Source organism: Protopterus annectens, chromosome 4.part0 (assembly GCF_019279795.1).
Source record: "Protopterus annectens isolate FY-2018-M chromosome 4.part0, PAN1.0, whole genome shotgun sequence".
NCBI classification, from domain to species: Eukaryota; Metazoa; Chordata; order Ceratodontiformes; family Protopteridae; genus Protopterus; species Protopterus annectens.
This window is the reverse complement of record NC_056733.1, coordinates 611,674,482-611,686,544: the sequence shown is the minus strand read 5'-3', so window position 1 is coordinate 611,686,544 and position 12,063 is coordinate 611,674,482. Positions and strand designations below refer to the sequence as shown.

The 12,063-nt window shown below is 40.8% G+C and overlaps 1 protein-coding gene across 2 annotated transcripts in view; it reads left to right on the top strand.

The window, feature by feature from the left end:
* TCTN2 (tectonic family member 2) overlaps nt 1–12,063 on the top strand; it is a 1,339,098-nt gene that overhangs the window by 800,665 nt on the left and 526,370 nt on the right. For both annotated transcript variants that reach the window (XM_044068545.1, XM_044068546.1), the window contains one exon: nt 10,229–10,306. In XM_044068545.1, the coding sequence (XP_043924480.1) occupies nt 10,229–10,306 (78 nt within the window). The remainder of the gene's footprint in view (nt 1–10,228; nt 10,307–12,063) is intronic.

The window sequence follows — 12,063 nt, the reverse complement described above, 5'->3', positions numbered from 1 at the left end:
TTACACCAAGCAGTAATAAATACAATTGAGTACTTTTAAGATGATGCAAAAGTAAAATAAAGTAGGTAGAAACACAAGTACAGTAAAAGCAGATGAAATTTTTTTTTCTGAACAAGTGCTGAGATCAAAGAAACAGATTTGAGTGCTGAAACTAGAAAACTGTCTAGTTATAAGAAAAAAAAACTAATCTAGAAGGCTTCCCTCCAACACAGAAGGGCTTGGGGGCTCAGAAGCCTACAAATAGTCTATACCACTAAACAGGAAAGGCAGGAAACAAGCTTAATTTTTTTTTCTGTTTCCCAGATGCTCTCTTTGTACACAGTAGAAGTGCCTGAAATCAGAATATGATCTCACTGCACTTAGTTGAGTGAGCAAATGAGATGGGCCCAGAAGGAGCATCCAAACACAAATTTACAAGAGGGGCGGGCAGTTTAAGGCCACTAAGATTAACACCAAAACAAAAACAGGGAGGGTGGGTGGGACTAACTGAAGAGCAGAGTCAAAACTTCCAGTTCAGTTAATATTCCTGCAACACACAGTTAAAATCAGTTTAAATACTGTATTTTTTTGAAAAAAAAAGTGCAGCTAAAGGTACTTAAATTCTCTTATACATCCAGTTGAATACAGCAAGTTCTTAGCCGGCCAAAGCTGAGGTTTTTAAGCAGAAAATATTTCACACTGTACCACTTAAATAGGCAAGGACAGGAAATCAAAGAATGTGGCTACCCCCACACCTGTAATTACTAGCAAATAACAAAATTCAGCAAACACTGACTAACTTCTGAAGAGCAGAGTCAAAACTTCCAGTTCAGTTAATATTCCTGCAACACACAGTTAAAATCAATTTAAATACTGTATTTTTTGGAAAAAAAAAGTGCAGATAAAGGTACTTAAATTCTCTTATACGTCCAGTTGAATACAGCAAGTTGCCGGCCAAAGCTGAGGTTTTTAAGTAGAAAATATTTCACACTGTACCACTTAAATAGGCAAGAAGAGGAAATCAAAGAATGTGGCTACCCCCACACCTGTAATTACTAGCAAATAACAAAATTCAGAAAACACTGACTAACTTCCAGTTCAGTTAATATTCCTGCAACACACAGTTAAAATCAATTTAAATACTGTATTTTTTAAGTGCAGATAAAGGTACTTAAATTCTCTTATAATTTCAGTTGAATACAGCAAGTTCTTAGCCGGCCAAAGCTGAGGTTTTTAAGCAGAAAATATTTCACACTGTACCACTTAAATAGGCAAGGACAGGAAATCAAAGAATGTGGCTACCCCCACACCTGTAATTACTAGCAAATAACAAAATTCAGAAAACACTGTCTAACTTCTGAAGAGCAGAGTCAAAACTTCCAGTTCAGTTAATATTCCTGCAACACACAGTTAAAATCAATTTAAATACTGTATTTTTTTGAAAAAAAAAGTGCAGATAAAGGTACTTAAATTCTCTTATATGTCCAGTTGAATACAGCAAGTTCTTAGTCAGCCAAAGCTGAGGTTGTTAAGCAGAACATATTTCACACTGTACCACTTAAATAGGCAAGGACAGGAAATCAAAGAATGTGGCTACCCCCACACCTGTAATTACTATCAAATAAAAACATTCAGAAAACACTGACTAACTTCCAGTTCAGTTAATATTCCTGCAACACACAGTTAAAATCAATTTAAATACTGTATTTTTTTGGAAAAAAAAGTGCAGCTAAAGGTACTTAAATTCTCTTATACGTCCAGTTGAATACAGCAAGTTCTTAGCCGGCCAAAGCTGAGGTTTTTAAGCAGAAAATATTTCACACTGTAACACTTAAATAGGCAAGGACAGGAAATCAAAGTATGTGGCTACCCCCACACCTGTAATTACTAGCAAATAACAGAATTCAGAATACACTGACTAACTTCCAGTTCAGTTAATATTCCTGCAACACACAGTTAAAATCAATTTAAATACTGTATTTTTTTGGAAAAAAAAGTGCAGATAAAGGTACTTAAATTCTCTTATACGTCCAGTTGAATACAGCAAGTTCTTAGCCGGCCAAAGCTGAGGTTTTTAAACTCTCTCAACCATCTGTTGTCCCAAGGAACTCCTCAAGAGATTACAGACAGCACTATAGTGATGTGGTACATAAAGAAACAGGGGTTCGAGGTCATACTTGACAGATTTGGCATGGTAGCCTGGAGTGCAATATTTTGGGATAGTTCTACTCTACAGGCATCTTACATTCCATTACAGCAAAATATTGTGGCAGACAAGCAGAACAGGACCAGCAGAGACTCTCACAAATGGAACTTGAATCAGAAGGCAGTTTTCTAGGATTTAATCTTGCTGTGGGGAACTCCTCAGATTGTTCTAGTTCCTCCATCCACAGCAAACAACTGGTAAAATTCTGCTTCAGGACTCCTTGCAAACAGGTCTGGAAAATAGATGGATTCTCATTTCCTTGGACAAGAATGTTCCTGTATGCCTTTCTACCTATTCCAGTGATATCCAGGGTCATTCTGAAGATTCAGAAAGCTTTTCCAGAGATCATTGTGGTGACTTACTTCTGGCCCAGACAACAGTGGTCACCCCTTCTTTTGGAAATGGCAAAAGATAATTACGAAAGCTTCCTCATAGGTTGAACATACTCACACAGGAAGGGGTTGTTTGATGCACCCCAACTTGAAACAACTTTAACTAACTGCCTGGATAACCGAGTTTTAATACTTTTTAGGCTCCTATATTATGAAGACATGCAGCAGGTATTGAAGGAGACAAACAACCCTACTTAGGAAATCATATATTGGCAAATGGAAAAGGCTTTGCACTTGGTGCTACATTAGGAAGCAAGACCCTTTTAAGGTTAGTATTTCTCTGGTTCTGCAATATTTGTATGAATTATCACCTGGCCTTTCTTACTTCTCTATCAATACTCATTTGTTGCCAATTTCAGTATATCTGCCCATGGATCCTCTTGCTTCAATGCATTCCTGTGCCAAGATGTTTTTGAAAGAGATTTTATATACCCACCCACCTAGAAAACAGATGTTTCCTCCTTGGAATCTTAATTTTGGTTTAGAAAAAAAAATGAATTCTTCCCACATTTGAACCAGCTCATGAGGCAGATTTGAGGTTCTTAATATGGATAGTAGTGTTGCTGAGTGTTCTGACTTCTACAAAAAGAGTGTCTGGATTGCAGTCTCTCATGGTGGGCCAGTTTTATCACATTTTCCACAAAAATGGCATTTCTTTGAGAACTAATCCTTCAATGATTCTGATTAATGCATCAAAAACTAACCATGTAAGGTCTGGGAGACCTAGATTGAAAGGTGAATATTTAGAGTACAGCACACAGTGATTGAAAAGTACAGTTGTGTAAAATCTTACCATAACAATAGATGTCCTTCTCTTCCCTGTTGCAATATTCCACACAGAAGGGATCTCCTACTCAGGGCAGCCTGATGCTCAGCCAGTATACAAAAGCCTAAAGATCTTGTATGCACCGCACATCACATCTATGCTCCCTGCACAAGAACGTATGGATGCAACTACCCAGAACAGAATTGCCACAGAAAAGAACAATCTTCATAGGACAAAGGAGTCCATACACATCCAGAAGGAAAAATGCAGAAAAAATAAGAGGGGGTTGGAGGGAGGGAGTGAATACTGCAACAATTAAGAGAAGGACATCTACTGTTATGGTAAGATTCTACACAAATTCAGTATGTTCTTCTATATCACTGTTGCAGCATTCTGCATAAAAGGGAGTGTAAAAAAGCTCAAGAAACAGAATAGGAGGTGGAAGGCTGAGAAAAGCCCTCAACAAACCCACATAAAATGGTTTCAGAAAACCTGCTTTGGTCCTAGAAACCATATCCAACTTAAAATGGTTAGTAAAGGCATGGACAGAAGACCAAGTAGTGGCTTCAAAGATGGAATTGGTGTCCAGCCCCTTGAAAAAGGCACCAAAAGAGGCAGCAGCCCTAGTGGAATGAGCTCTGACAAAAGTAGACAGAGATTTGCCATGAAAAAAAAAAAGGAAATGGCCTTAGATATCCAGGAGGAGATAGTTTGTTTAGAAACAGCCAAACACAATGACCAGGGTTGAAAAGAAAGAAAAAGCTGATGAGACTTGCAAATAGTCCTATTTTTTTTAAATAGTACCTGAACTGTCTGTGCAAATCCAAGGTATGCAGGACCCTCTCACTAGCAAACGGAGGAGAAGGGAAAAAAGAAGATATTTCTACTGACTGATTTGAGGACAACTTATTTACTGCATTGGGCATAAAAGAAGGATTAGTATGAAGGGGCACCCTTTTCCTGTGAAAAAACAAAAAAGGAGGAATGGCTATAACAGCCTGGAGCTCAGAAACCCGCTGAGCAGAAGTAAGAGTCAGCAATAAAACAGTCTTCCAGGTACAATGTTGCAAAGAAGCAGAATCTGCAGGCTGAAATGGAGCCTGAGTCAATTTTTCCAAAATAAAATTAAGGTCCCAAGGAAGAAGAATAGGTTTTCTTAGAGGCTTAATATGGAGGACATATTTAAGAAATTGTTTGTCCTCAAAATGAGAAGTCAAAAGAGGATTCAAGGGCAGTCTAGCAGAAATGGCTGACAAGTGGGCCTTCACAGAAGAATAAGTCAAGCCAGACTGGAACAACTCACAGAAATAAGAGAGGACCAGAGGGACCCCCACTGAAAAAGGGTCCTGGTTATGAGTATGGCACCATACTGAGAATGTTTTCCATTTGGACATACAAGATTTTCTGGTTGAGGGTTTCCTTGCCTCCTGTAAAACCCTGAGCACATCCTCAGAAAAGAGGTGCCCAAAAGGTCAGTTGCAAAATAGACAAGTGAGGATGGATGAGAGACCCCTTGTCCTGTGTAAGAAGATCCAACCGGTGAGGTAACTCATGATGATTGCCCGTGGCCAGATGCATTAAGAGGGGAACTAGTGCTTTCTTAGACAAAGGGGAGTCATTAGCAAGATTGTTGGATCATCCAGCTGAATCTTCTGTAGGACTCTTGGAAGTAGAGGAAGAGGAAGGAAAGCATAAAGAAACGTCCCCTTCCATGGAAGAGAAAGGGTGTCCATCTTCCATGCCAAATGGCATGGCACTCTGAACAGAAGATAGGAAGCTTGTATGTTCCAAGGGGAGACAAAAAGATCTATGTGAGGAATACCCCACCAATGGACAATGTCCAGAAACATGTCTCTGTGACGCATCCATTCGTAAGCCTGCATTTTGGGTTTACTCAGAGATTTTGCTACTAGATTGTGTTCTGAAGGAATGCATACTGTCTGAAGAGTTAATTGATAACTGAGAGCCATTTCCCAAGCCTGAAGAGTCATCCTGCAGAGGAGGTAAGATTTTGTGCCCCCCCCCCCCCCGCTTGTTAACATACCACATCACTGTAGTGTTATCTGTGTACACCTTCAAGGGGCCTGGAGAGAACATAGGATAAAAAGCCTCTCTTTGATGATATGGTCTGACTTCTGATGAGGCCAGAGACCCTGAACTTTCAGGTGATCAACAGAAGCACCCCACTCCATGTCAGAAACATTGGTGAATGGATCTTGATAAGGGACTGGAGGCTGAAAGGGATGGCCTGGGTTGAGAGTGAACTGTTGAATCCACCAGTTTAATTCCTTCTTGAGACATGGAAGGAGAGGTACACTGAAGTCCAAAGGGTGACAATGCTGCAGCCAAACTGACTTGAGGTACCCTTGAAGCTTCTGCATATGCAGTCTAGCAAGAGGAAGCATTTGAATGGAAGAGGTTATGAATCCCAGGGCCTGAAGAATGTCTCTGGCTGGCATGGCAATCGGAGGAAGAAGAGACTGAAAGGTTGTCAGTGGCAATACCTTTGGTAGTGGAAGAGAGGCCAACATTCACACTGTCTGAATCCTGCACCCCAGATGCACATGATCCTGAGAGAGTCAGAACAGACTTTTGGAATTCGATAGTAAACCCCAGACTTTTTAGTGAGCTGCAGATCCTGTAACAAATGACTGGGAAAAGACGCCTGAGGCAACAGGTTGTCTAGATAAGAAAAAAATCTGAATGCCTTGAAGCCTGAAGCAGGCAGTCACAGCAGCTAGACATTTTGCAAATACCCTTGGTGCAGTAGAGAGGCTAAAGGGCAAAGCAGAGAACTGAAAATGAGAGGAATACACAAAGAAATGTAATGTCTTTGTGAAGAGAGGATGAGTAGGGGATATGAAGGTAAGCATCTTTCAGATCTGAGGCCACCAGAAAAACCTGGAATAATAAAAGAGGAAACAGTCTGAAGAGTAAGTATCACAAAAAAGGGACCTTGAGAAAGATGTTGAGCCAGGAGAGATCCAAAATAGGCATACAAGTGCCATTCTTTCGAGGAACCAGGTACATACTGGAATAGAAACCCATTCCCACTTGGGAAGGGGGGACAGTTTGAATTGTTTGGTTCAAAAGGTGCCCTAGAACCTCCAGGAAATGAGGAAGTTGCTCTAGAGGAGGTTGAGGAATCCCTGAAAAAGGAGGGAGAGTTTTCCATACGATGAAGTAACCGTGATGGATGATAGAAAGAACCCAAGAATCCAAAGAGACAATTTGGAAGACAAAGGGAGAGCCGAAGGGACAAAGGAATCTGGTCTGGGGGGGGGGGGGAGTTTCAAAGACAAGCAGTCTTCTGGGCCACAGAAATCTGAGTAACCTTAGCAGAAGGAGCCCGCCTCCCACCCTTCCTACCCTTGGAGGCCTGACAGAGTTGCCTGTGAAAAAAGCAGACCTAGAAGGATAATTACTCTGGAACTTAGGGATAGGAGAGAGAAAAATATGCTTTGCCTTTCTCTTGAAGAGACTTAAACATGTCAGCAGCAGCAGTCCCAAAAAGATGTTTGTTATCCAAAGGAGCATCCAACAACTTGGCATTAATGTCCTCAGGCAGAGACTGGAGATGAAGCAAAGAAAAATGCCTCATGACAGACACAAAAGCCACAGCCCTAGAAGAGGAGTCAGCAGCGTCATAGCTACACTCAATAATGTGGTAAGCCACTTGAGAAGCAGAACCTAAGAAAGATAAGGCAGTGGATTTGCCTTCAGAATCAGGGAGGTCAGAGGTAACCTGACAAGCTTGAGCAAGCAAGGCCAGAGCATACCTGGTGATGTTAGTCTGGTAATTAATAGTCCTAAAGGCCAAAGCAGGAGCAGTGTAAACTTTCCTACCAATCTTCTCTATAGTCTATTGTCTTTATCAGAAGGCAAAAGTTTAGAAGGTTTATCAGAAAAGACTTGATAGCACAGTGTGATCAGCAAAGATACATTTAAATAAAAATCGACAATCTTCAGAAACCTTATAGAACCTATCAGGTTTCTTAGGAGCAGGAGGCTAAGAATCAGGAGACTTGGAAGCAGCAGTGAAAGTATCTAACAAGACAGCCAACACAGGAGGAACTGTTGATAGTTTAGGAGTATCCACCTGAAGCAAATCATAATATCTTCTCTGAATATCAGACACTTGAGAAGAATCCTACTTAAAGAATTCCATCATCCTAGCAACTGTATCCTTAAAGGAGAATTCCTTGAAAGGACACTTGGGGCGAACAGACTTCTCTTAATCAGAACCATAAGCCAAAGGAGACCCCTCATCAGACACTGAATCCTCATCAAAGAAATCTGGTTCCCTAAGCCGTTTAGAAGGGGTAGACGTCCAAGGAGGAGCAGGCACAGAAACCCCTTGAGGAGTCTTTAGGGCCTTAGGTAGAAAACAAGCCCTGAGTAAACTGTTGCTATTCCTTTTGAAGTTACTTAGCCCAGACCAAAACATTCTTCAGTGTTTGTTTTTTCTTAGAAGGGACAGCAGCCTTAACAAATACCAGAAATTCCGACCCTTGGTAAGATTTGATAAGAGAACCCAGAACTTGATCCCTGACCAATATCTATGGAATTCCTCAAGGACCATTCAAGATAATCAACCACGGTTCCCCCTCAGCATCCCGAGCAGATGCCTACAAAGACAAAGCCTCAGAGGACATACAAAATGACAGAACTATGCCGGCCCTGACAGGGTCATGGTAGAGGAATCTGATGTAAAAGCTGAACGATTTACAGAGCTTTGTCCTGCTTTTAGAGGTAAGTCTGGTGGAGGCTGGACAGCTAAAGAATCTGGCTGAAACTTCTTGGCCTTCTTCTTACCTAGCGGGACTATCTGGGTGTTAAAGGATTCTACCATCTTACCCTGGGCTAACTGTTTCAGCTGTTGCTTTTTAAGATAAATGACCAGGGAAGACAAATGGCTTCTAGGTGTTGTAGGCACAAATGCCTTAAAGATACTACATTAGGTATGGTCATAGGAAGCACCCACACAAAAAATACACTGTTTGTGGTAATCCTTATGGGGAATCTGCCTCCCACACTGAAATTTTCCTTCTTGGATGACATGAACTTTAGGTAGCAAAATAAAATACAAGACCAAGAAAAGTACAAAAAAAAAAAAAACACAACCCCAATGGGGCATTATCTGGTGTTGCTAAATATTCAGTACAGCAACAAGGCATTTGGACCAATTTACAAAAAATGTCATTTGAACTGGCAGCAAAGGAGTTCTGGGTAGTTGTGTCCACGTGTCTTTTTTTATGCTCTTCGTTCTGTGCAAGGAGCATAGATCAAGATCTTTAGGCTTTTGCATACTGGCCGAACATTGGGCTGCCATGGACAAGGAGATATCTTCTATGTGGAATATGGCAACAGTGATATAGAAGGACATCTGTAGATTCATTTAAGGACCTCAGATTTATAAAATCTAGGAAATCAGAAATGATGAAGTCAGTGTTAGTTACATTAGACACATACTTGAGTATGGAATAACAATATGGAAACCCTATAAGGAAACAAGCATGAGTGAACTGGAAAGAGTAAAATGGAAACATACCAAGGGCATTCGTGGATATGAAAATTTAAGTTATGAAAGACTAAAATACCTGAACTTGTACAGTGTCTCATATAGCCATTTAAGAGGAGACTTTATTCGGGTACATAGGGGCATTTAGGGACAACTACCTCTGGAAATGTTTGGTGGTATTAAAAAGTTGTAGAGAATCATCAGACAACCTGTATAGAATATTATATAGAAATGAAAGCTGTACTAATTAGTTCTGTGAGAGAGTAGCTGATACACGGAATAGACTGCTAAATTACATTAAAGCAAGCACTAGTTTAGATATGTTTAAGAACAACCTGGACACATTATGGGAATAACTGTTTTGTATATTGGCAGGACAGAAGGGCATTGTTGCCCATGCCTGAAATATTTGTATGTATGTAAAGTGGTATCCAAGTTTACTTTGAGCCAGACTATCCATCTGATTGTCTTCTTTCCAGATCCTAAAAATGAGGACGAGAGAATTCTTCATACTCTGGATGTCTGCATCCAACTTGTGTACTACCTTGACAGAACTAAAATCTTTAGAAATTCTAACCAGTCATTTATTTCTTGCAAAGGCAAGAAAAAAGAAGAACCAGTATCAAAGCAGACAATTTCCGCATGGTTGTTCCATGATATTTTCTTTTGTTACTCCCACTATAAAAAGTAAATTCCAAACAGGGTCAAGACACATTCTGCTAGGGCCTTAGCTTCTTTAGTGGCTTTTTGGAAAGGGCTGGAGTCTAGAAATATTCTGGAGTAAGCAGCTTGGTCCTCTGTGCATAGTTTTACAAAGCACAACATACGAGACTCGTTATCCAGATCTAGAGTAGGCTTTACAATACCATTCTCCAGGGGCTCCTGAACCCTCATTTTCTACCCTTATAGCTAAGGCTACTGCAACAGTGATCTAATGATGAACAGAGTGCAGTTGTTTAAGTAAACTTAGTGCTGCAGTAGTGGCTTCTACCCAATATATCCCCATTATTTTTGTATGATTTTTGTTGCCAGGGTGAGGACATTGAACTTTATTTATTTAGCATTAATGTTTTTTGAGGCTCTAGCCTCCCTCTTTCAGTTGGCCTGACTGTGATTTTCTCTAGCCTAGCTTGAGACGTCAATGGTATGGGTGCATGGATGGTGCCCTCAAGCTTTGGAAGCTGGCCAGCTGTTATAGATGTAACCTTTATAACTATGTTTACTGCAACATCTGCTGTTATGGTAAGTTTACTTATATAACTGTACTTCAATTTTAATGGCCTTTGTAATACTGTTTTGACTAGATAGTGCTGTCCTCCTGATGAAGAAGAGTTTCAAATGTTGTAAATTCTTTTGTTTTTCAGGTTACCAGAAAAACAAACCAGTGATAGCAATTAATGGTACTACAGTCATGCGTACTACATTAAATTTATGGCAGCCAGGTATTTCTTTAACTTGTTGCATTATAATGTAGGTTCTACTAATTATTTTTTTCAGATGGAAGTAACGTCTTTGTGTGCAATCCCCAATCGTATTGTTTCTAAAAGATAATCAGCTACTGCAGTTAATTTTACGCTATTAATTTCTCCTTTGTTAGCCGGATGCAGCTGTCAGTGTACCTTCAGATGCATGACCCTGTTTTGTTCCAGTATTTCTAGATAGTTATATTCCTTACTATTTTTAGCACTCAGACCCCCCCCCCCACGCTCCAAGTCTTCAAGTCTTTCTTATTTTATGAAGTCTTTATTAGTCAGACTGCCTTCCTCCCCATGGAATGGGAGATGTGACATTGGCCACTCACTTCCACTCTTCCTCATTGGCTTACCTAGTGTCCAGGTCACTAGTTAGTCCTGGGTCTTCTGGGACAGTAGGCTTTATACTTGTGCCATGAAGATGACAGATTTCTGTTAAAAGTTCACTTTGGAAGTTGAAATATCTCCAATAAATGCATTAGTCCTGTAACTATTGATCTAATATAGTTAATCCTCGTTCATTCCTTACGCATGGGTATCGGTTCCGAGCTGGTCATTTTCCAAGCTCGCGTCAGCTTCAAACTCTCGAGCTAAACTCTTACCCACAATCACCCTCTCCCTGTTACCCCAGATTTCGTTTGCCGCATTGCCATTCGGTCGTGTCAAGCTACTTCTCTTGAGCTAAGTACAGTCAATTGTTGTTTAATTGCTTTACAAATTACTTTTCTGTCAGAAAAGTTGATATTTTATTGTCTCTTACCCTATCACATCTAGCATTCATAAATTCCTCAGGTTTTTCTGTCTTTTACTTACTACTTTTACTGCGAGGTATTTTCTCTTTACCATCGTTGGTAATCTTTTTCCCTTTCTCTCTCATACCTTCGGGTACTCTCTTGTATCATTGTTGGTACTTTTCTATTAATAAATATGGCAGATAAAAAAGGTAGTCCAGGGTTTAAGCGATGTTCTGATTGTGGACACAAACTGCCTACTTCTGATGCACACTCTTTGTGTGTTTATTGTTTGGGAGCTTCCCATTTATCTGTTGAACCACCCTGTACTATTTGTGAGAACTTTTCTAATAGAACTTTGTTAGAAAGGAAAAATAAGCTGATACTGAAGGGACTTCAAAAATCTCCCTTTTCAGAGGCTATTTCTGGGTCAGAGGTCTCAACCTCTCCTAAAGCCCATAAGAAAATGGATGTTTCTACTAAGGCTAAATCCTTGCCTATGTCCCCGCCTGGGGACTCTCACCAACCAAAACCTAAAAAGGCTAAAATTTCGGCTCCGGAAATCTCTCAGTCAGCTCCAGTGCTTTTGGTGCCTAGACCTTTGGCACCGAGGCCTTCGGCTCCATTAGTGATTTCGGCTCCGTCCTCTCCTGCAGCCTTCTACATATCAGCACCGAGGGGCTCCTCGGTTCAGACCATTACCACTGTATCGGCACCGACTGTTCAGTCGGCGCAGACCTTGACCACGTCGGCTCCGAGGCCTTTATTGTTGATTCCAATTTTGTCGGTTCCAGCTTCGGCACCGACAACCACTTCGGCACTGATCCCTGTGTCAGTGCAGACAATCACCTCGGCACCAATGACTTCTTCGGTGCAGACTACAGTAGTCCAGTCTTTCTCGGCACCGTTGTCCTCGGTGTGGTCAGATGAGATGGGCACCGAGTCTGCCTCTTTTGTGGACAGGCCTATTTCTCCCTCATTCTCTGTGAGGACCAC